This window comes from Dendrobates tinctorius, unplaced genomic scaffold (genome assembly GCF_039654945.1).
Source record: "Dendrobates tinctorius isolate UK_male_01 unplaced genomic scaffold, ASM3965494v1 ptg000134l, whole genome shotgun sequence".
In the NCBI taxonomy this organism is placed as follows: Eukaryota; Metazoa; Chordata; class Amphibia; order Anura; family Dendrobatidae; genus Dendrobates; species Dendrobates tinctorius.
The window spans coordinates 19,512,106-19,538,409 of NW_027361802.1; the positions used below are offsets into that span (position 1 = coordinate 19,512,106).

General features: G+C 44.5%; 1 protein-coding gene across 1 annotated transcript in view; it reads right to left on the minus strand.

The window, feature by feature from the left end:
* The window catches only part of TRPM6 (transient receptor potential cation channel subfamily M member 6), a 278,440-nt gene that overhangs the window by 44,481 nt on the left and 207,655 nt on the right, over nucleotides 1-26,304 (minus strand). Inside the window, exon 37 of the mRNA XM_073543757.1 lies at nucleotides 7,582-7,633. Coding sequence (XP_073399858.1) covers nucleotides 7,582-7,633 — 52 coding nt within the window. The remainder of the gene's footprint in view (nucleotides 1-7,581; nucleotides 7,634-26,304) is intronic.

Below are 26,304 nucleotides of genomic sequence, written 5' to 3' on the forward strand. Positions count from 1 at the left end.
TCTTGGGCATTTTTAGCTGTGTGTTTTGGGTCATTATCCTGTTGCAAGACCCATGACCTGAGACTGAGACCAAGCTTTCTGACACTGGGCAGCACATTTCTTTCTATAATCCTTTGATAGTCTTGAGATTTCATTGCACCTTGAAGAAATTCTAGACACCCTGTAGCCCCAGAACATAACAGAGCCTCCTCCATGTTTCATAGTAGGAATAGTGTTCTTTTCTTGATATGCTTCAGTTTTCCGTATGTGAATATAGAGCTGATGTGCCTTGCCAAAAAGTTCCATTTTTTACTTATCTGTCCATAGGACATTCTCCCTGAAGCTTTGTGGCTTGTCAACATGTAGTTTTTCATATTCCAGCCTGGCCTTTTTATGATTTTTTTTTTCCAACAATGGTGTCCTCATTGGACATCTCCCATGAAGTCCACTTTGGCTCATACAACGACAGATGGTGCGATCTGACACTGTTGCTCCTTGAGCATGAAGTTCACCATTAATCTGTTTAGAAGTTATTCTGGGCTTTTTTGTTATCATTCTTATCATCTGTCTCTTTGTTTTGTCATCAATTTTCCTCCTACGGCCATGTCAAGGGAGGTTGGCTACAGTCCTATGAAGCTTACATTTCAGAATAATATGTGCAACTGTAGTCACAGGAACATCAAGCTACTTGGAGATGGTCTTATAACTTTTACCTTTAACATGTTTGTCTATAATTTTCTTTGTAATCTCCTGAGACCACTCTTTCCTTCGCTTTTTCTGGTACATGTTGAGTGCGATACACACCATGTGTTAAGCGTCGGATTTCTGCGTTTACTCCGCAGGGATCCAGACCCTCACATTCTGCAGTCTCCTGCTGTTTATCTACTGCAGAGGAGATTGCAGAGATTGCCTTGCAGCAAATCTCTCCTGAGGCAAAGTCCTTCTGTCCTACTGAGCATGCTCATGGGACGATCTCCCATTGGAGATCGGGAGTCACATGCTCAGGTCCCGCTCCAGATCTCACTGGTCCATCTCAGAGATCTGGAAGCTTGCGGAAGGTCCCGGCTGCTATAAAAGGCACACATGGCTGTTCCGCCATGTGCTAGTATAGACTTACTTGCTGCTGTGTGTATGAGGACGGATGTATGATTCTGGTGAATGACTCATTAAAAAACCCCTTCCCTCTGATATTGCGTGTGGTCAGGGAATGAGTTAGAATCAGCACCAGCGCTCCTCTGCTGCAACATGCACAGCTGCTAGCGTCCGACATTGCGCTTGCGCCTTAGCCTTGTCGTTTAGCGGCAGTGTTCATGCTATGCTGCAGTAGCAGCCCCTTTGCGTCCACATTTGCGATGCTCCGCACATGGTAGGTCTAGTCGGACGTAGTGCCGCCGTCTTGGGCTACTCCTGTGACCTGATACTGTGTGTGCATTTTTACTGAGTACTGTGACCTCAACAGGCTCAGTCTTTTGTGTTTGTACTTATTTGGCATCTCTGTGAATTAACTGAGATTGCTCTGCGCACCTGGGTGAAGTTTAAACCTGTGCGCATTTCCGCCATATTGCTCTTGCCACCACTTAGCAGCGGTTATATCACCTACTGCATGGTGGACCCCGAGAGGCGAACGCACTTTATTATTATTTTTATTTAGTGCGTTACGCCGTTCCTAACATTATTCTAGCGCCAAGGTCTGGCTAGTGATGGCAGAACAGCAGCAACTGTTACAGTGTATTCGGCAGCTTGAGGGCCGGTTGGCCACTCTTGAGAGGGCTCTCTCCGCTGCACAATCCACCGAAGCTGCTGTAAAGGCAATCACAGACGCGGTTTCCCGTATGTCCACGTCCTCCCTCGCGCCGACAGTTACCCGCCTCCCGTTGCCCGATAAATTTTCTGGCGATGGCGCCTCCTGTAGGGGTTTCATCAGCCAGTGCTCTATTCAGCTGGAGCTACTGGCTGAGCGATTCCCTATGGAGCGGGCCAAGGTGGGGTTTGTTTCACTTCTGTCGGGCAAGGCGTTGGAGTGGGCTACGCCATTATGGGAGTGTGGTCACCCAGAGGTTCGGACTGCTGCTCAGTTTCTAACAGCTATTAAGCAGGTCTTCCTCGGTCCACAGGTCACGCACGACACCTCTCTTCAGCTTCTTGCTTTGACTCAGGGTTCTCTCTCGGTTAGTCAGTATGCCGCCCGTTTTCGGACACTGGCTTCAGAGCTGGAGTGGTCCGATAAAGCCCTCATCCCTGTGTTTTGGAGAGGTTTGGCGGAGCATGTTAAAGATGCTCTCTCTACCAGAGAGGTTCCTGCAAGTTTGGAAGAGCTGATTGCCATTTCCACCCGTACTGACCTCCATTTTTCAGAGCGCGGTATGGAGCGTGCTCAATCCAAACGGAAGGTTACCTCGGCTCCCAATTTTTTTGAGCCTCTGGAACTATCCGAGCCAGAGGTTCCACCCCCAGAGCCCATGGAGGTGTCTCGCGCCATTCTCCAGGCGCGTCTGGCACAAGACTCCAGTTGCGGTTATATTTGTCAACACGCTGTTTCTCAGAACAACAGTGCCCCGCAATGGCCAAATTCTGTGCCGTCGGGCAAGACCCTTGTTCCTCCCCGCCTTCGGCCGAAGGTTCTCGTGTGGGCACACGCGTCCAGGAGGGGTGGTCACTGTGGCTATATGCAGACCACAAAACTCCTGACCGGGTCTTACTGGTGGCCGCACAGGGCTCAGGATGCTAAAAAATATATTCGGGCCTGCGCCTTTTGTGCTCGGAATAGCCTCCTTAAACGAAGGGTGGAGACGCCTGCCGACACATGGTGGCGTTCCACTTTAACTTCTGCTCCCAGTCTCCCACGGGTCCCTTCTCAAACCTGGAGATCTTGCCGCCCCTCATGCCTTCCATTTGTCCCGGGTCTCCCTGTCACCTACCGGGACATCAGACTTGCCTTTGGACGAGTCTGAGGCCTATATCTCTGCTGGGCACAAGTTGGTGGATCAGAAAGCTCAGGGAGGAGGGGGCCCTAGGAGAGGGGGTAATGTTAGGCGTCGGATTTCTACGTCTACTCCGCAGGGATCCAGACCCTCACATTCTGCAGTCTCCTGCTGTTTATCTGATGCAGAGGAGATTGCAGAGATTGCCTTGCAGCAAATCTCTCCTGAGGCTAAGTCCTTCTGTCCTCCTACTGAGCATGCTCATGGGACGATCTCCCATTGGAGATCGGGAGTCATGTGCTCAGGTCCCGCTCCAGATCTCATTGGTCCATCTCAGAAGCAGATCTGGAAGCTTGCCGAAGGTCCCGGCTGCTATAAAAGGCGCGCATGGCTGTTCCGCCATGCGCTAGTATAGACTTGCTGCTGTGTGTATGAGGACGGATGTATGATTCTGGTGAATGACTCATTAAAAAAAACCCTTCCCTCTGATATTACGTATGTGGTTAGGGACAGAGTTAGAATCAGCGCCAGCGCTCCTCTGCTGCAACATCCACAGCTGCTAGCGTCCGACATTGCGCCTTAGCCTTGTCGTTTGGGGGCAGTGTCCACGCCGCGCTGCAGTAGCAGCCCCTTTGCGTCCGCATTTGCGACGCTCCTCACACGGTAGGTCTAGTCGGACGTAGTGCCGCCGTCTTGGGCTACTCCTGTGACCTGATACTGTGTGTGCATTTTTACTGAGTACTGTGACCTCAACAGGCTCAGTCTTTTGTGTTTGTACTTATTTGGCATCTCTGTGAATTAACGGAGATTGCTCTGCGCACCTGGGTGAAGTTTAACCCTGTGCGCATTTCCGCCATATTGCTCCTGCCACCACTTAGCAACGGTTATATCACCTACTGCATGGTGGATCCCAAGCGGGGAACGCACTTTATTATTTTTATTTAGTGCATTCCGCCATTCCTAACACCATGTCACCAAACAGCACAGTGAGAACCTGTAGCCCCCTATACAGGCCTACTCACTGATACCAAGACTGTAGACATCTGTGACCTAATTAGTGGACACACCTTGATTTAACATATCCCTTTTGTCACATTATTTTCAGGGGTGCCATCATTTCTGTCCAGGCCTATTTCATGAGTTTTATTTTTTTTTAAATTCTGTGGAAACATGGTTGAAAAGCAATGTCTGACTTTCATTTGTTCATTTTCATAGATTTTTTATTTATTATTACTTTTGTCAGATTCAAGTTATTTCTGTCACCATTGTGGGTTTTTCTGTCATTAAACGAGGGGTACCAACAATTTTGACCATGTGTGTACCAAATCTGGTTGTAGCATTGCCTCCATACAGCAGCTCTGGTGTGTTTTACTGGCTTTAACAGTGAAGACACAACTATAGTGCATATCACCGCTGCAGCCAATCCCTGCGCTTAGAAGCTTTTTATCGGGGAGCCGCTGAGCTCAATGATAAGTTGAAGGGGTGATGCATGCTGTAGTCGCACCATATAAAACAAATCTACTTCTTGTTTTGGCTCCAAAAACCTGGATAAAAATATGCAATGGCATTTTTCTAAATGTGTGGTTTGTAAAACTGTCTTTAGTGCCGTCCTTTCTGGTATAAATTGAAGGGGTTAACCCATCATACAATAAAACTAAAGAAACACATTAAACTCCATCAGACAGACTAGTTCAAGTTTGGGTAAAGTTAAGGTCTCCTCTCCTGTAGCTGACAGTCTCATATATGCCTATTAGGATGTTGAATTTGGGTCGGGAAACCTCCGACTGCTCCATGTATCACTGGCCATGACACACAGATGTATGACTGCAGCCCAAAGCTTCTCATCTAGTCCACTACTTTATACTAACAAGGGGCAAGAATTCTAGAAACAGAGGACTACAGAAGTGTTTTTAGTTTGGCTGATATTCCAGTCATTTTTAAGGCTCCTTTATAGGTCTAACAATGACTTACATCTCTAAGTAGCACTAAAAGTTGACTTCCTTCTGAAAAGCTAATGTACATATTTTTCTTTCCATGGGCTCATTGGAATATTCCCTATCCCAGCTTGGCCTTCCCATCCCTACAGCTATGCCAGACATTTTGCTCATCGCTACTGATCAAGAATTCACAAGAGCTTCTTAGGGTGGGTTTCACATTTGTGTTTAAGGTCGCAGCGACGGCCTGCGCATGGCCGCCTCTAAGCCCCGCCTTATCCAGTAGCTCCGCCTACGGGCGCATGACGCTGCATGCGTCCCCTATCTTTAGCACTGGGGACGCAGGCCGTGCGCAGGTATGCGTTTGGCGGCGCATGCGTCCTTTTGACACAGCGCCGACCGCACCAAATTGCAACAGGTTGCGTTTGGTGCTGGTCAGTGCAGCGTCAAAAGGACGCATGCGCCGCCAAACACATACCTGCGCACAGCCTGCGTCCCCAGTGCTAAAGATAGGGGAAGCAGGACGCATGCAGCGTCATGCGCCCGTAGGCGGAGCTACCGGAGGCGTGACAGGGGGTGGGGCTTAGCGGCGGCCGTGCGCAGGCCAGCGCTGCGGCCTTAACGCAAATGTGAAACTACCCTTAATGTATTTGTTCTCAATATAGTCTTCTTCAACCATTTACCGTATTTATTGCACTGTTCTCATTCACACAAACATAGTTGACAAGTCATTATTAAAGAAGCAGTCTTATGAATATTTTATTTCATGACAGGGAACCGGTCATGTCAAAAAATGCTATTAACCTGCTGATATGAGGTTAATCTGCAAATTATTAGATTTCTGACGCTGTGCAGCTGCTGCACTGAAAGCTCGGCTACCTTGAGAAAATTAACTTTATTCCACCTGGCAGCATCCAGCTTTCAGTCATAGAGGCACGGACAGCGTGGCTTCAGTCACTGCTCAGTACATAGTGCTTGGTGACTGTAACCACAACTTGGCACTGACTGATAGCCGACTCAGCAACGAATCAGTACAAATCTGGCTTTCAGTCTGTGCGGGGGACATGGGTAAAGCCGCGGCTTGTATACTGATCAGTGACTGAAGGTGCACCTCCATGACTTAAAGTCAGTGGCTACCAGGAGAAATCAATTTCCTCCAGGCAATCGAGCTATCAGTGTGGCAGCCACAAGGCTTTAGAACACTGTAAGCCTACAGATTAACCCTATATCTGCAAGTTAATAGCGTTTTAGGACATGACCTGCTCTCTTTAAATATATGTGCATGGAGTGTAGCATGAGTGTATTAATATACTCACCTACCATACAGTCTTCTCCGGGATCGAGCACTGATCTGCTCCTCTTCTCATTGAGGTCATGGCTCTGCAGCTTCTCCGGGTAACACTTCGCTGCGTGTGACCCAGAAATGGCTTTTACAATACAAGTCTGTGGAACGTCAGAATGAGGCCCCATAGGCTATCATTGTAAACGAGACTTCCGACTCACACAGAGCGAGCCGTTCAGTCAGAATTGCAGTGACATCACTGAGAAGAGGACCAGAATGGCACTGGACACCGGAGAGAGGTAGGTAAGTAAATTATCACACTACATGCACATATACACACATTTAATGAAAAAAATATATTAATGGGAGGGCTTCTTTAGGCTATAGTCACACAGGGCAGATTTGCTATAGAGATCTCTTCAGAAAATACTATAGATGTGTTTTTTTAATACGGATTTGACCACAGGTTAAAAAAGGTGACCACAAGAGTCAATTACTGGCGTCAGCAATCACATGTCCTATAAACCGCCATTACCACTGAGACCAGTGATTTTCAACATGTAACCACTGCAGGAAGTAAGCAGAGAGCGGAAGGAGTTGAGAGGTGAGCATAGATTATTTTTCATTATTATTTAACCCATTCATCACTATTGGTTATATTTTTATAACTCCTGGATAACCTTATAAAATGTCGGATCCCTTTGACATCAGTGAACACATTACGAAATCCACATTGAATAGTCACACTAGAAACAATATTGATGTATTTTAAGTGGCCCACAAGGTCCTACAAACCGATTGATCTCCAGAATGGCTTATTGCACATAAAGCCAGCATTCTCATTCCTGACATGAGCATTGTCTTTAGCTCCAAAGTGCAGACTCCCTGGGAACATTGTGATTTCATGCAACACAAGTGGAAACTACTTAATTAGTGCAATAATAAAGTGATGTACACAGCAACAGCTCCTCTCCAGCTCAAAGAGGTCCTGGGGAACAGACACATCTATACCTCAGACGCCAGACGAGAGTTCCCACGAGGCTGTGGATTTCTCCTCGCTGTATAGAACTTGTTTTCCCGGCAAATAAAAGAATGTTCGAAATAAAAAGCTCAAGATAAAAGAGGGGACGCCGACTGTAGCAATGAAGAGGAAAAATAATCGCTAATAATTACACATCTGCTGCTTTAATGTATGCGGTGGTGTTATTCAATTATCAGATAACAGGGAAATATAGTAGAGATATGCAATGTGATTAGACACACAGTTACTCAAACTCGAAGACCCCCTTATATCACGCAAACTCATTTAACTGTGGATTAAGACAAACCGTCTCTCATGTGAAATGTAGCAATCAGCAGAGAAACCCCCTTATGATGGGCACAGATGGACAGACAATCTCTATTGAATGTCACATCAGCTTTTGGGTTTTCTGAGTGGCAGTTTGCAAAATGAGATTAAACTTACTGCTTGTCTTCCGGTTTTATAACAGATGGGTCTGTAAGATTTTCTCCAACACCTGTAGATAAAGAAATAAATAAATGAGTATCTTCATAACCATCCATCCATCCATCTCCTCCTCATATATTGAGGCCATTCAATAGGTACTCATATACTGTAGATGTGTCAGTCCTGGATTGAGCTTGGGTTGTACAGTGAATACTTAGATTATTATTGCAGCCACCCATGCCAAAAATTAGGCACTTTACTGTTTTAAGGTTCACTAAATTATTCGTGCAAACTAGAAATTAATTTCCATTTTGTGAATTGAAATAATAAAAAATAAATAAAAAAAAATGTTATATTTTACTATATTCTACGTACAGGTTGTAAATCACACACAATACATTTCACTGGTCTTCAGCCACTTCAATGTGACGTTCTGATACAAAGCCTCAGACAATAGATGGCTTGCCAGAGAGATCGCGAACAGTGAAACACTGTAGAAAGCCACACTGGGTTTAAATATGGAAAGCCTGATAAAGCTGCCATAGAAAAAAAAAAATCCTTTAAAGAGAGACAGGGACATCTACTGTATATTTGAGGAAAATCCAGTATGGAATTTTATGTGTGAAAGTCAATGAATTTAAAACTTTGACTCGAGCAAGGATAATGTAGTTTTATGCATAATATCGTAGACTAGTTATTCCAATAGTGATTCATTATAATAAATGTCACGTAGACTAGAAATTGCAATAATATTGTTCTATTTTTTCAAGGAAATATATAGTCAAATGTTCTATAATGCTAGGTCAAGACTTAACATTTTTCTGCAGATTTTACACCTGGCTTTTCAGGAGGAAAATCTGCAATGAAGTACAGTCCTAGGAAGGAGGTTGATGAGGATGGAGGATGCTTTTAAGTTCAGGTCAGAAAATTATCTTTTTTTGTGGATTTTTCAATACGCAGCATGTTAATTTAGACGACATAAGTAATGTGGATTTATTTTCCTCATACACAAGAATGGGTGGCTAAAATCCACAATGAATATTCAATACTTAGTACGCAAAACACAATGAGTAAACAATATAAAATAGTAATGAACAGTACGTAGAGTTAAAGAGATTTCCTGATATCCGACGTACTATCACGTCCACGGTACCCGGGCCCGTATGACCGCGGACGGGATAGTACGTCGGGCCCTTTAATGCGATACCGCGACTAAAGTCGCGGTGATCGCATTAAAATTCCGACCCCATCTCACCTTAGAAAAGATGGCGTCGGCATCCCGGGCTGCGATCCCGCCCCACCGGCATCCAGAGCGCTGTGATTGGCTGTTCAATTCTGAACAGCCAATCGCAGCGTTTCTCATTGTTTCAGCCAATCAGCTTGGCTGAAACAATGATGTCCTAGGCTGGGATCGAGTACCGATGTACTCGATCCTAGAGCTGGTGCCTGGCAACGCCAGGCACTGGCAAAAATCACCCGGATTGGCGCGATCGCCGATCTGATCGATCGCGCCAATCGCAGTGCACAACGGCGCTATATCGCCGCTGTGCCCTGCCAGTACCGGCCAGGATTGGTGCTATATTAGCATTATTATATATTGGCGCGATCGTTTAGATCGGCGATCGCGCCAACCACAGGGCACAGCTGCGGTCACCATGTGACAGCTCTGTGCCCTGCTGGTGACCTGGGCATGACCTGCCTAGTAATCGGAGCTGTGAGCTCCGATTCTAGGCAGTTGCCATGGTCAACAGGCAGATCAGGGATTGGTGGGATCGATGTAATCATTCGATCCCACCAATGACAGGTCACAGCAGCGATGTGACCGCTCTGTGACCTGCCCCCTGACCTGCCTCTGACCTGTCTGCAGGGGTCCTCACTCTAGCTGAGTATTCCTGCAGAGAGGTCGGACGCAGCAAGAGCTCCTGTGCTGGGTATTGTGGTGCCACAGCTTGTAGCATCACAATCCCTGCAGAAGAAAGAAGAAGAAAGAAAACTACAATTGTAAGTGTTAATTGATCCCTGATCCCCTGCCCAATCTATCTTCACCCCCCCAATCTATCTTCATCCCCCCTCCACCCCCCCTCTTACCCCCTTCACCCCCCTCCACCCCACTTTTGCGCCACCTCCGTGCGCAGCCGCCGAGCGTTAATTGGTGACGCAGTTCACTGATCAACACTCGAGCTCGCTTTTTTTCCTTAGCCCCCTTTGCGCCACTTCTGTACACCCATCCCGCAGCCGCAAAAGTTGGATAAGTGACACATGTCACTTATCCAAGCTTGTGCCTGCCGTTTTTCATTTTTTTCACCCCCCTTTGTGCCACCTAACTACAACCCTAACTGTTGATCCCTGCCCAATCTCTCTTCATCCACCCCAATCCCCCATCCCCCTTCCCCCTATTTTTACCCCCCTCCACCCCACTTTTGCGCCACCTCCGTGCGCAGCCGCCGAGCGTTGGTTGGTGACGCAGTTCACCGATCAACACTTGAGCTTGCTTTTTTATCCTTAGCCCCTCCGTACACACATCCCGCAGCTGCGAAACTTGGATAAGTGACACAGTTCACTTATCAGAGTTTGCCGTTTTCCTTTTTTCCACCACCCCCCCTTGCGCCACCCCGTGCGCACATCCAGCAGCCTAGTTTTGATAAGTGACACTTATCAGCTAGGGCCTGCTGTTTTAGACTTTTTTCCACAGCTTTTTCTTTACAGAAAGTTTACACCAATCACTCCCCCCCTCACGTACACATACAGTTTTCAATAAAGTGTACACCCAGCACCATATTTACACAAAAATGTCATCAAATTCATCCCAATAGCGCTATACAATGGAGGAGGCATATGCTATACTTGCCTCCGACACTGATAGCGATTTGGATGACGATCCGACTTTTCTTTATTTTTCGGATTCTTCATCCTCTTCTTCTTCCTCTTCCCCCTCCTCATCTTCCTCCTCGGGTCCTGCGGAACCGCCACGCAGACGCTCCAGGACAGAAGATGAAGCAGCGCCCACCATGCCCGCAGCTGACCCAGTGCTCCCCGTATGGACCTCGCCCCCCGAAAATTACGAGCCACTGATTCCTGATTTTGTGGCAGAATCAGGAATCAAGTTTGACACCACCGGCCTCACAGAAATTGACTTTTTCAAAGTCTTTTTCTCTGAGGATTTTGTTAACCTCATGGTGGAGCAAACTAATTTGTACGCTCGTCAATTTTTGGAGAAAAACCCGCGTTCAACATTTTCAAACTGGTCTCCTGTAGACGCAGTTGAAATGACGCAGTTTTGGGGCCTGGTCCTCCATATGGGGATACTGAAGAAGCCGGAAATTCGGCAATATTGGAGTGTTGATATTTTATACAACACTCCAGTGTTCCGAATGGTCATGGCCCAGACGCGTTTTGAGGCCATCCACAAGTTTCTGCATTATACTGATAATGCAGAGTGTCCCGCACAAGATGACCCCAACTTTGACCATCTGTTCAAAGTTCGGCCGGTCATCGAACACTTCAACTAAAAGTTTGCTGAAGTGTACGTGCCCCAAAGGGACATCTGCGTGGATGAGTCCTTGGTTCACTTCAAGGGAAGGCTGCGATTCCGTCTATACCTGCCCAGTAAGAGGGCCAGGTACGGAATCAAACTCTATAAGTTGTGTGAGAGTACCTCAGGGTACACCCACAAGTTTAGAGTTTACGAAGGGAAGGACACCCGGATTGAACCCCCTGAGTGTCCTCCTTTCCTGGGAGTGAGTGGGAAAATTGTGTGGGATTTGGTGCACCCACAGCTGGATAAAGGTTATTACCTCTACACTGATAACTTTTATACCAGCATCCCACTCTACAAATCCCTCTCTGAGCGACGTACCGCAACCTGCGGTACGGTGCGCAAAAATCAGAGAGGTCTCCCGAAGACGCTACTTGGGCAGATGCTCCGAAAAGGTGAGAGCAGAGCCCAATGTAGCAACCACCTGCTGGTGGTCAAGTACAAGGACAAGAGAGATGTCCATCTCTTGACCACCATACACAGTGATGGCAGTACCCTCTGCACTCTACGGGGTACCTCTACACAGGTCCTCAAACCGACATGTGTAGTGGGGTACAACAAAAAAATGGGGGGAGTTGATCTCTCCGATCAACTCCTCCAACCGTACAATGCATTGAGGAAGGCCAAGGTGTGGTACAAAAAGCTGGCCGTGCACATCGTCCAAATGGCAATGCTCAACGCATTCCTGCTGTCACAATGTGCATGCCCCAGCGATACGACGTACCTTCAGTTCCAGGAGGTAGTGGTTAAGGCCATGATGTTTGGCGCTCAGGAAGGAGCGGGCCCCAGTACTTCAGGAACTGAAGGTGCTTGTATTGTCCCAGGTCAGCATTTTCCGGGGGTGGTCCCGCCAACCCCAAGAAAAGGTAAGCCGCAAAAAAGGTGTCGAGTGTGTTACAAAAAAGGAATACGCAGGGACACCATTTACCAGTGCGACACCTGCCCCGAAAAACCTGGCCTGTGCATGAAGGATTGCTTCAAATTGTACCACACCTCCATGCACTACTAATTTACATTAGATTAGTTGGGGGCACATCTAGATTTGTTCATTGGGGGTCTAGTATCCAAAATGATGTCATATGTGGGGTTTTTTCCTGTTTAGGCACATCAGGGACTCTGCAAATGGAACATGACGCCAGCAGACCATCAAAGTCTGCATTGCAAAACAACACTACTTCCCTTTTGAGCCCCAACGTGTGCCTAAACAGTTTTTTCCCACATGTGGGGTACCAGAGTACCCAGGACAAATTGGACGACTTTTGGGGTCCAATTTCTCCTGTTACTCTTGGGAAAATTAAAAATTGGGGACTAAATGATCATTTATGTGGGAATAAAACAGGATTTTATATTTTCACCCCTGGGCATTATAATCTTTAGTGAAACACTTGGGGGTTCAAAGTGGTCACCATACATCTAGATAAGTTCCTTAGGGGGTCTAGTTTCCAAAATGGGGTCACTTATGGGGGGTTTCTACTGTTTAGGAACATCAAGGGCTCTGCAAATGGAACATGACGCCCGCAGACCATTCCATCAAAGTCTGCTTTCCAAAACGTCATTACTTCCCTTTCGAGCCCTGACGTGTGCCCAAACAGTAGTTTTCTCCCACATGTGGGGTATCAGGGGACTCAGGACAAATTGGACAACAACTTTTGGGGTCCAATTTCTCCTGTTACCCTTGGGAAAACAAAATATTGGGGACTAAATGATCATGTTTGTGGAAAAAAATATGATTTTTTATTTTCACGCCCGGGTGTTATAAACTTCTGTGAAGCCCTTGGGAGTTCAAAGTGGTCACCACACATCTAGATAAGTTCCTTAGGGGGTCTAGTTTCCAAAATGGGGTCACTTGTGGGGGGTTTCCACTGTTTAGGCACATCAGACGCTCGTCAAACGCGACATGACGTCCAATCTCAATTCCAGCCAATCTTAGGTTGAAAAAGTCAAACGGGGCTCCTTCCCTTCTGAGCCCTGCCATGTGCCCAAACAGTGGTTCCCCCCCATATATTGGGCATCAGCGTACTCAGGACAAATTTGACAACAACTTTTGGGGTCCAATTTCTCCTGTTACCCTTGGGAAAATAAAAAAATTGTTGCTAAAATATTATTTTTGTGACTAAAAAGTTAAATGTTCATTTTTTCCTTCCACGTTGCTTCTGCTCCTGTGAAGCACCTGAAGGGTTAATAATCTTCTTGAATGTAGTTTTGAGTAGCTTCAGGGGTGCAGTTTTTAGAATGGTGTCACTTTTGGGTATTTTCTGCCATATAGACCCCTCAAATTGACTTCAAATGTGAGGTGGTCCCTAAAAAAAAATGGTTTTGTAAGTTTTGTTGTAAAAATTAGAAAATCGCTTGTCAAATTTTAACCCTTATAACTTCCTAACAAAAAAAAATGTTGTTTCCCAAATTGTGCTGATGTAAAGTAGACATGTGGGAAATGTTATTTAGTAACTATTTTGTGTCACATATTTCTCTGTTTTAAGGGCATACAAATTCAAAGTTTGAAAATTGCAAAATTTTTGCCATATTTCTGTTTTTTTCATAAATAAACGCAAGTTATAGCGAAAATTTTTTACCACTAAAGTGAAGTACAATATGTCACAAGAAAACAATCTCAGAATCGCCTAGATCCGTTGAAGCGTTCCAGAGTTATAACCTCATAAAGGGACAGTGGTCAGAATTGTAAAAATTGGCTCGGTCATGAACGTGCAAACCACCCTTGGGGGTGAAGGGGTTAAAAAGGGTAAATTAAAACAAAAAAAGAAGAATATCCTTCACCAGTAATTTCTCTTGTCACAGTAGGGCTTCTATACCAAATTTCTGCGGACCTCGATCCCCTGTGCACAGGCTCTGTCTCATGTGACAATTACAGTCTGTACCAGTCACATTGGACAGAACCCTGGCACAGGAGGACAGGATACAATTGGACCGGTGAAACACTTGCAGAGGTAAGGCACCTTTTTTATTTTATTATATTATTTATGTTTTTCTTATATAGAGCCATTAATTCCAGAGCACTTTACAGACATTTTTATCACTATCTCCACTGGGGCTCACAATCTAAATTACCTATAAGTATGTCTATTAAGTGTGGGAGGAAACAGGTGTACTTGGGAGGAAACCCACAGAAACATAGGGAGAAGACACATTTCCTTGCAAATATTGTCCTTGGTGGGATTCGAACCAAGGACATCAGCATGGCAAAGCAACAGTACTAACCACTAGGCCACCACCATGCTGCTTTTTTTATTTTTTTTTCAAATACACTGCTAATCCATAGGGGGATCGGCATGAACCACAATGTGTGAACTTTCCCTAATTCTGAAGGTGATCAACTTTTTGTAAAACCCTTTTTCAGATAAAAATGTTGATCGAAAATTGCCAATCATATAGGATCCTGATGCTGATGGGCACTGATGATCATCACTTAACAATTGTCTTTGATCCTGAGATTTCAGATCAGCATTTAGAGGACAGGACTAAATTAGGTCTGTATAATTATCAACCAGCGATTGTCAGGAATTTGTACAGGAACTAACTCTCTGTGTACACAATATGAATCTGTTAATCCATTTACACTGCTGAGTTTCCTTTCGGAATCAACATTTTCTATGGGACTATGGGATACCACACTAAAAAATACTCCCACAGATGTGGGTCATTGATTGCAAACAAGATTTGTTATTTTGCACAACCAAAAAGGTAAATTTTCTTACAAAATTTCTTCAAGACCATGATGCACAAAGGAGTACATGCCATTGAAAGTTTTAGGAGCTAACCTACATTTAAACTGCAAAATTCTAATTAACAACAATTCAACTACAAGTAAGTTAAATCCATTAAACAGGTGGCCAGCAGACGGTTGACCATAAAAGAGAGTTACTTAAAGAAAACCTCTTCCCATTTCATGCTGTCAGCAATGGCACCATATGGAAAAGAAATGTCACAAGACCTGAGAAAGAAGATATTTTTTTTTTACACAAAAAAAGATTAAGGTTATAAAAGGATCAGTAAAGCTTCACTTATCAGTCAGAATACTGAAGCAAAAGTAATACAAAAAAATGTAACAATGGTGGAACAGCAACCATCTCACAGAGAAGTCCAAGCGGACCAACAAAGTTAGCACTTAAACAGGAGCGTCTTCTGATGAAAAAGATTGAAGAAATGGCGGCTTCAAAACAGTAAGGCTTTGCAAATGTGAAGAATACAAAAAAATGCATGGTGCCTGCATTGAAACATAGTTGTAGCAGCGCCCTTATGTCATGCTGTATGGGTGGTTCTGGTGTTGGGGTGATACATTTCATTGATGGCATCATTAATTCACAAATGTAGTGCTCTATTTGGAAAGAGAAGGTGGACGTTTCCTAACATCATGATCCAAAACAAATCTGTAAAAAAGCTGACTTTGAAAAGAGGATGGCTTCTACAATTGGATAATAATCTTAAAAACATGTCAAAATCCACAATAGACTACCTCAAAAGGTGCAAGCTGTAGGTTTTACAATGGCCCTCACAGTCCCCCTGATCTGAACATCATTGAAAATCTGTGGCAAGACTTCAAAAAAGCAGTGCATGCAAGATGACCTAGGAATCTCACAGAACTGGAAAAATGTTCTAAAGAAGAATGGATGACAATCCCTCAAACAAGAATTGAAAGACTCTTGGCTGGCTAAAAAATAAAAAGATTTACAAGCGGTGATACTTTAAAAATGGGATGCTACTGGGCACTAGCCATGCAGAGTGCCCAAACTTTTGCTTCGGTCCAGTTTCCTTTTAGTAATTTTTAAAATGTAAAAGTTGAATATATATATTTATTGTGCCTAAGATACAAGCAAAATGTGTCATCTTTAACTTTAGCTCTTTTAGAGATCATTTCAACTTCAACTTGCTTACCTGTTCAGAATAACAGTAATTTTGACTAGGGGTGCCAAAACATTTACATTTCACTGTACATACTGATTAAAATCTTACTTTCAAAAAGGGGTGTACTCATTTATGATGACCACTGTATATATCTGTCTGTGTGACTAGAAAATACACAACAGAACACTAAGGGAGCTGCACAACCATCACTCATCCAAAAAGTTGACGACAATGTAAATATACCTTGAGCAAAATGGGCATCTTCCCAGAGAGAAACTTTATACAGAGTGAATTTATTAAGTGTGTGATCTCTACAATTTTAATCAAAAGCCAGAAAACCACAAGAGAATTTTATTTATCCCCAAACTCAAGAGGTTTGTTTTTAAGTTCAATGTATAAATTATGTACAGTAAGCTCCAAGGCTTGGCCACAGTGTGAAAGCAGAAAGCTACTATTTTATATCCTAAAGTGTTCCCCACAAAAAAATCTTACCTTATTCTTAAGCAAAATTTAAAATGCAACAATTTTTCAAGCAGAATATTTTATATAAAATATATGTGACTGAGCTTAGATATTACTGCTGCACACAAGCTATAGTGCTCGTGGTATTCAGAAAGTCCACCTAATGTATCAAAGTTGGTTGTCACACATGCCCAGCAGCTCAGTTTCAGTAATATATACATTGGCACTTTTTAAAAAATAAAACCACTTACATACTTACCTAATTTAAGAAAACACATGTCCATCAAGTCAAATCAAGAAATTAGTGGGGATGTTGAATGAAGGGAAGGACTATAAGTACAGCCCTAATATACGAACCAATGTGCCCTAATATAGCAAATTATCCCTTCTGTTCCCAAGTTTGAATTTACATAATTACTGTTGTTATTTTCTTCTAAGAAATAATCTAAACTTTTTCTGAAACCATCAACTGTTCCCGCAATGATTAGCACCTGAGGTAGGTTGTTCCACAGGATAATAATACTCATTGTAAAGAAGGTTTGTCTCCCATGGAGCTCAACAATTGCAGATTATAATCCATTTCTTGCTTTCCTTCCAAGAACCATAGAGTTAAAGGATATGTACCCCATTTCCACGTCCAACTTTTTAAAGTTTATACACTGCTCAAAAAAATAAAGGGAACACTTAAACAACAGAATATAACTCCAAGTAAATCAAACTTCTGTGAAATCAAACTGTCCACTTAGGAAGCAACACTGATTGATAATCAATTTCACATGCTGTTGTGCAAATGGAATAGACAACTGATGGAAATTATTGGCAATTATCAAGACACTCTCAATAAAGGAGTGGTTCTGCAGGTAGGGACCACAGACCACATCTCAGTACCAATGCTTTCTGGCTGATGTTTTGGTCACTTTTGAATGTTGGTTGTGCTTTCACACTCGTTGTAGCATGAGACAGACTCTACAATCCACACAAGTGGCTCAGGTAGTGCAGCTAATCCAGGATGGCACATCAATGCGAGCTGTGGCAAGAAGGTTTGCTCTGTCTGTCAGCATAGTGTCCAGAGGCGCTACCGGAAGACAGGCCAGTACAACAGGAGATGTGGAGGGGGCCACAGGAGGGCAACAACCCAGCAGCAGGATCGTTACCTCCGCCTTTGTGCAAGGAGGAACAGGAGGAGCACTGCCAGAGCCCTGCAAAATGGCCTCCAGCAGGCCACAAATGTTCATGTGTCTGCACAAATGTTTGGAAACCGACTCCATGAGGATGGTCTGAGGGCCCGATGTCCACAGATGGAGGTTGTGCTCACAGCCCAACACCGTGCAGGATGCTTGGCATTTGCCACAGAACACCAGGATTGGCAAATTCGCCACTGGCGCCCTGTGCTCTTCACAGATGAAATCAGGATCACACTGAGCACATGTGACAGACGTGACAGAGTCTGGAGCGATCTGTTGCCTCCAACATCCTTCAGCATGACCGGTTTGGCAGTGGGTCAGTAATGGTGTGGGGGTGGCATTTCTTTGGAGGGACGCACAGCCCTCCATTTCCTCTCCAGAGGTAGCCTGACTGCCTTTAGGTACCTAGATGAGATCCTCAGACCCCTTGTGAGACCATATGCTGGTGTGGTTAGCCTTGGGTTCCTCCTAATGCAGGACAATGCCAGACATCATATGGCTTGAGTGTGTCAGCAGTTCCTGCAAGATGAAGGCATTGAAGCTATGGACTGGCCCGCCTGTTCTCCAGACCTGAATCTGATTGAGCACATCTGGGACATCATGTCTTGCTCCATCCACCAACGTCACGTTACACCACAGACTGTCCCGGAGTTGACGGATGCTTTAGTCCAGGTCTGGGAGGAGATGCCTAAGGAGACCATCCACTACCTCATCAGGAGCATGCCCAAGCGTTGTACAGTAGGGAGGTCATACAAGCACGCGAAGGCCACACACAATACTGAGCCTCATTTTGACTTGTTTTAAAGACATTACATTCCACTTTAATTTTGTGTGTGACTCCAAATCCAGGCCTCCATTGGTTAATAAATTGGATTTCCATTGACGATTTTTGTGTGATTTTGTTGTCAGCAAATTCAACTTTGTACAGAACAAAGTATTTATTCAATGAGAATATTTCATTCATTCAGATCAAGGATGTGTTATTTGAGTGTTCCCTTTATTTTTTGAGCAGTGTGCTTTAATAGAGTCTCTAGGTGCAGCTACAGTTAGGTCCATATATATTTGGACAGAGACAACATTTTTCTAATTTTGGTTCTAGACATAACCACAATGAATTTTAAACAAAATAATTCAGATGCAGTTGAAGTTCAGACTTTCAGCTTTCATTTGAGAGTATCCACATTAAAATTGGATGAAGGGTTTAGGAGTTTCAGCTCCTTAACATGTGCCACCCTGTTTTTAAAGGGACCAAAAGTAATTGGACAGATTAAATAATTGTAAATCAAATGTTCATTTCTAGTACTTGGTTGAAAACCCTTTGTTGGCAATGACTGCCTGAAGTCTTGAACTCATGGACATCACCAGACGCTGTGTTTCCTCCTTTTTGATGTTCAGCCAGGCCTTCACTGCGGTGGTTTTCAGTTGCTGTTTATTTGTGGGCCTTTTTGTCTGAAGTTTAGTCTTTAACAAGTGAAATGCATGCTTAATTGGGTTGAGATCAGGTGACTGACTTGGCCATTAAAGAATATTCCACTTCTTTGCTTTAATAAACTCCTGGGTTGCTTTGGCTTTATGTTTTGGGTCATTGTCCATCTGTAGTATGAAACGACGACCAATCAGTTTGGCTGCATTTGGCTGGATCTGAGCACACAGTATGGCTCTGAATACCTCAGAATTCATTCGGCTGCTTCTGTCCTGTGTCACATCATCAATAAACACAAGTGACCCAGTGCCACTGGCAGCCATGCATGCCCAAGCCATCACACTGCCTCTGCCGTGTTTTACAGATGATGTGGTATGCTTTGGATCATGAGCTGTACCACGCCTTCGCCATACTTTTCTCTTTCCATCATTCTGGTAGAGGTTGATCTAGGTTTCATCTGTCCAAAGAATGTTCTTCCAGAACTGTGCTGGCTTTTTTAGATTTTTTTTAGCAAAGTCCAGTCTAGCCTTTTTATTCTTGATGCTTATGAGTGGCTTGCACCATGCAGTGAACCCTCTGTATTTACTTTCATGCAGTCTTCTCTTTATGGTAGATTTGGATATTGATACGCCTACCTCCTGGAGAGTGTTGTTCACTTGGTTGGCTGTTGTGAAGGGGTTTCTCTTCACCATGGAGATTATTCTGCGATCATCCACCACTGTTGTCTTCCATGGGTGCCCAGGTCTTTGGTCTTTCTGCACTGATGTGTTCACCAGTGCTTTCTTTCTTTCTCAGGATGTACCAAACTGTGGATTTTGCCACTCCTAATGTTGTAGCAATTTTTCGGATGGGTTTTTTCTGTTTTTGCAGCTTAAGGATGGCTTGTTTCACCTGCATGGAGAGCTCCTTTGACAGCTTGTTCCCTTCACAGCAAAACCTTCCAAATGCAAGCACCACACCTCAAATCAACTCCAGGTCTTTTATCTGTTTAATTGAGAATGACATAACGAAGGGATTGCCCACACCTGTCCATGAATAGCCTTGGAATCAATTGTCCAATTACTTTTGGTCCCCTTAAAAACAGGGTGGCACATGTTAAGGAGCTGAAACTCCTAAACCCTTTATCCAATTTTAATGTGGATACCCTCAAATGAAAGCTGAAAGCCTGAACTTCAACTGCATCTGAATTGTTTTGTTTATAATTCATTGTGATAATGTCTAGAACCAAAATTAGAAAAATGTTGTCTCTGTCCAAATATATAAGGACCTAACTGTACCTTAAGGGTTAGGGGACCCGTATTTTCTGGATAAATAGAGGACCCAACGGTGCATATCCTGTGGATCTGCCACATGTGTCTGAAGTTTAAAAAAGACTTCTGTCTGGTTTCCTACATTAAAGTGGAAATCAATGTTTCTGACAAGTGATTGACATACACAATGCCTTGAAAAAGTATTCATACTCCGTGAACTTTTCCACATTTTTCACATGACAACCACACTTAAATGTATTTTATTTGCATTTTATGTAATATACCAAACACAAAATAGCAAGTATTTGTGTTCAAAATGATACATGGTTTTCTAATTATTTTAAAAATATAAACCTAAAAATTGTGATTGCATTTGTATTCAGACCCCACAGGACAACTATTGGACCGATGTCACACTACCGTATAAAATGGCTATGTGATAAAACATTGCATAGCACTCTATTCACTGTTATACTATGGGGCAGCTCAAATGCTGCAATTGGCAGCAAGACTCGGCTCACTCACACTCAGACTTGTATGGGGTGCCAGTGAAACATTGGACTGCACGCGGATATCACCCGAATGTAGTGTGATATATGCCAACAGCAGAGGAGATGGACAAATTACTTTCTCCATCTCCTCCACAGCTGTGATATGATCCTGTCATGCAAGGGGAACAAAGCACAGTAGCATGACATTTGACTCACACTTGCAGCAGATCAGGAGCTGAGGGTCATTGGCATATTGCATCCAATGCTTTTGCATTGGAAGCTATACACTGGTGTGATTCAAGCCTTAGGCCAGAGTCACACTACCGTAGAATATGGACTAGTGCTATGCAAGAAAACATCGCATAGCACTCGGACCAGTGTTAATCTATGGGGCAGCCCACATCACCGTATGTTTTCTCAGGCGTATTCAACGTGCGTGTAAAATCGTCCGAGACTCGCCAATGGAAGCCTATGGGTGCGGGAAAAACTCGGACGCCACACGGATCATCCGTGTAGCTTGCAACAAATAGGCACACATTTTCCTCATTTCAGGCCATTAAGCCATTTAAATCAATGGGGAAAATCAGTGAAAAATGTAAAGCCATACACATGTCATAAGGATGTCATGCGGATACATGGATGCGAGAAAATCGCATCATCGCATTGCAAACGCATTATACACAGATCACCATAAGGAGAACACTTGTGCCACTCAGCAGGGAGACTTAGACCGAGTTTCCAGACGTTTAGTGTGACGCCGGCCTTAGTCATGTTCTCCACAAATCTGGCCTTTAAGGAAGAGTGGCAAGAAGAAAGTCATTTTTAAAAGCAAGCCATAACAAGTCCCATTTGCAAAAAGACATGTAGGGGTCACAGCTAGCATGTGGAAGATGGTGTATTCTGCCTTCAGGCACGCTGACACGATGTGCAATCCAGCATACAGCATAAACCACAGCTCGGTCTTCCAAACTAAGCAGACTGTTCTCTGTAGTCTAACTTGTTTATTTGTGAAGAGTATAGAACATGCGCGGGAAAACTACAAGGAATACAAATAACATGCATAAGTATTGGGCAGATGATCACAGTTAACACAATCACAGAAGTGTACATTGTGATGCAAACATTACATAGGAATACATTAGTTTATGATTACATTTACTGAGAACTGGCAACTAAAGGGTTAATGACATCTCTTGGCTGCTAGACAGTAAATAACACCTCTCTGAATCACTGCATTGCAAGAAAGATTAAGCTTACCAGATATGCTTTAAGCGGATAACGAATCCAATTTGGAGAATTAAGATGGAGGACAGGTAAACACGTGCATCCACGTGCATCCTATGATATACACAGAAGTAAAATGGCCCTTCATCCCAGAATACAATGCTTCCTTCCCACAAAGCACTGCTTCAATCCCATAGTGTATTGCGTCTGGTAAAGGCACAGACTATATAATGCTATCAAAGACACTGCTATAAATTCAGCCACCACTAGATGGTGCTATAATTAACCCAGCACATAATACAAACATATTGCTTTATTCAGAGCACATAACACAAACAGACTGCCCTATATCACAGGGCAGAACACTCCCCGCTTGGCATCAACTGATGCCACTTACAGGCTCTTGAGGCGAAAGCAATAGAATTAGCTCTGCAACTGGTCTAAGGAATAGTTTACTCTCCCCAGCCTTCCACACTTTGACCTCGACCTTGCACACCTTCTCATCTTTGCTTGGGAACACCTTGGTGATGAGGCCCAGAGGCCACTCATTTCGATGTGACTGACTGTCCCTCACGAGCAGAATATCACCGGGTTTGATGTTCAGCTTGTCGATCTGCCACTTCTTCCTAGGCTGTAAGGTGGAGAGGTATTGCTTTCTCCATCTGTCCCAGAAAGTATTGGAGACTTTGAACTTATCTCCATTGATGTCTGTAGAGGTCCTAGCTGCTGAATTCTCCCAGTGAAGCGCTAGGAGTGTCGGTTTTCTGAGTGACTAACATGGCGGCAGTGAGAATGGTTGGATCTTCAGCATCACTGGAGAGTGCAGTCAATGGTCTGGCATTTATGATGGCCGAAACTTCTGCCAAGAATGTAGTCAAACCTTCATGTGTGAGTCATGTGCTACCTTCTTGCAAGAAGATAGAGTCTAAGAATCTGCGTGCTATTCCCATCATCCTCTCCCAAGCACCTCCCATGTGAGAAGAGTGTGGTAAATTGAAGGTCCAGGTACATCCCTGTTCACTCAGGTATTTTTCCACACTGGTAATGTCTAGGTTGGAGGGAATTTGGAGTTCTTTCACTGCTCCTATGAAATTTGTGTCTCTGTCAGAGCGAATGTGTTTCACGGTGCCTCTGATGGCAATGAAGCGTCTGATTGCATTTATGAAACTTGATGTGTCCATGGATTCAATCACTTCGATGTGGATCGCTCTGATGGACATGCAGGTAAACATAACTGCCCAGCGTTTTGCTTTGGTTTGTTCTCTTCCAGTATGCCGTGCAACCACAGACCACGGCCCAAATACATCCAGTCCAACGTTGGTAAAGGGAGGATCCATACTAAGTCTGTCTGATGGGACACTGGCCATCTTTGGGCTTTGAGTTGCGCTGCGGAGTTTGCGACAAGTCACACAGTTGAAGATCAGTTTACTCACACATCTCTTTGCTCCAACTATCCATAGTCCAGCAGTTCATAGTTTCCCTTCGGTAAACAATCGGCCCTGATGTTTCACCAAAACATGATGGTGCTGTACGAGCAGAGTAGTCACATGAAGATGGCCAGGAATTATCACAGGGTGTTTTTCCAGGAATTCCACCTTGGCTTCCTGAAGACGACCTCCAATTCACATCAGCTCATATAGGTCAAGCGTTGGATCAAGCTTTTTCAAGACGCTGTCTCTAGAAATGGGTTGACCTTTGTTGAGGTTGTCTATTTCTTTGGCGAAACACTCGCATTGTATGGTACGAATTATTGTGTTTTTGGCATTTTCCAGGTTCGGAGCGGTAAATGCGTGTTTGCAATGGTGCCAACCTTTACAAGACTTCTGACTGGTGGGTAAGCGTTGCCTCTGGGGTTTAAATGGTAGAGGGGCCATCCAACTCTTTGACTCATCTCTTACCATCTCCCGATCCATGATGTCCAAAAACCGTCTGTCTTCTATGGACATTGCTACCTTGTTGTCCTCTCTTGTTCTGTGGAAAACTGTGCACCCTATGTGATCTTGGTCGCCGTCACATGAGTGGTCTTCACAGAAGGATCAGCTAATGTACAAGGCAGAGGAGCATTGTGTGGCAACTCTTACCAGGAAGCTACTCTTACATGGCTGGAAGAGAGACGGACGTCCATTTTCAAGAGTATTGGTAAGCATGCTGTCAACTAAGGCCGGCTTGTTTGCTCCTCCTAGGCAGACGTCCCCTATGATGACCCATCCAAGGTCGTGCCTCTGTGCGTACGGAGCATTCCTGGAGCCGTTTATACATTCTCTAGCCTTGTGGACTTGTAGTATATATCTTTCCATAAGTAGCGCTATTGGGGTTCCTGGATCTAGTTCAGGTATCAGGTGGGCTATACGCTTTGGATGGGGGTGATGTGTCGCCACCTCCCATGAAGGTATTTCTGACCTGTTGTCAGGAATCTGGTTGCAGTCCAGGATGGTTGGTAGTGATAGGCAGGTCTGGCCATCTATGGACTCCACTTTGTATCGGTTGCTTTTCTTCCCACCGTCCCAACGGTACCTGAACATGTTCTCAGGGTGTAGGGAGAACCAGGGCCTACAATGCTGAAGTTGTCAAAGAAGATGGACCTGGCTAGAGACCTGTTACTTTGGTCATCCAGGATTGCATAAATCTTGAAGGCTTTGTCCTTGCGGCCTGCGGGATAAACTCGGACAAGACAGATTTTTGAACAGGACCTTCCTCCTGTGAGTCCTCTACAGATCTCAGTACATTTAGAGCTGACATCCGGGGGTGTCTTCGGCAGTGTCTTTCTGCTTTCCATCGTGCTCCTCTGCTTGCGACAAAACTCGTGGAGGTGATTCAGGGTGCAAGGCTGTATTGTGATCCGTGCTGCTGCATTCTGCACATTTCACGCTAGCTTCACAGTTCCTGGCGAAGTGAGAGGTTGCAGCACAACATTTGAAGCAGATGTTGTTCTCCTTGAAGAAACCTTTACGATCCTCTAAAGACTTCTCCCTGAAGGCTCTGCATTTTAGTATAGGATGTGGTTTCTTGTGTAGAGGACAATATTTACTGACATCCTGAGGTTTGCTCTCGACTGGAGGGGTTTTATTCACCTTGTGAGGAGGGTCTGTGGAATCAATGTTAGTTTTGTGGACTGCCACGGGTGTCTTACCGGGTTTGACACCAGTGGCAGTGGAACACGACAGAGTAAAATCAAAAGTAGGGTCATTTCTAATCCTAGATTGTTTGGTGACAAAATCAACAAATACATTGAAAGGAGGAAATGATACATTATGATTGTGTTTATACTCTGAACCACATGTAATCCATTTTTCTTGTAGGTTGTAAGGAAGTTTCTGTACTATCAGATTGACACCCCTAGCGGTATCTAAGAATGCAAATCCGGGCAAGTCTCCTTCCTGCTGAGCAACCTGCAACTCATTCAACAAATCTCTCAGTTCTCTAAGCTTTAGATAACCTTTAGGTCCTATCTTAGGAAAATCCTCAATTCTTTTATATAAAGCATTCTCTATGACTTCTACTGCCCCATAACATTCATCGAGTCTTTCCCACACCTTATGTAGGGCTGTGTGAGGATGCTTTACATTAATGTCTCTCAGTCTTTTGGCATGCTCGACTGACTTACTTCCGAGCCACTTTACCAGGAGATCTAACTCCTCACCACAAGAAAGGTCCAGACCATGAATGGCGTTCCGGAACGAGGCTCGCCATGACCGATAGTTCTCGGGTTTGTCAGTGAACTTTACAAGTCCCTTTGTAACCAGTTCTTGGCAGGCAAGGAACTTTGCAAGGTCCTTGATGGCTCAGTCAGTGCTGGCATGAGCTGGTGTGTGATAGTCATGTCTAGTGTGTGGTGCACCACCATACCTGTAAGACGCTTGTGACTCCAGATAGTCTGTGCGGTACCTTGTTGGTGAAGGTGTCTCTTTAAGGCGGGATGGGAGCTGTACCGTCTTTTCAGTGGAACGGTAACTGTAGTCGACATCTCTGTGCTGGGCGTCTCCTCGTCTATGGTAGTGAAGCTCCGGGTGGGATCGCTGGTAATCGGCATAGGCTGATCGATATGATGCGCCAGGGCTGTCATCTACGCCGGAATGTTGACGGACAAACTCTGCGACGCGTTGCGCTGGATCTTGCTGCTCTAGATCTGGTCCGAGAATGCTGCTGTGTCTCTCAGAATCAAGATTCTTCATAGCTTCCAAGCACTCTGATTTAGCTATTGCAGCTGCTGTCTCTGTCTGCCGCAAGTCTTTCTAGCTCTGCTTGCAAATGTGCAGCTTCCGCTTCTCTCTCTGCTTGCAAACATACGGTTTCGGCTTGCAGGCGTGCGGTT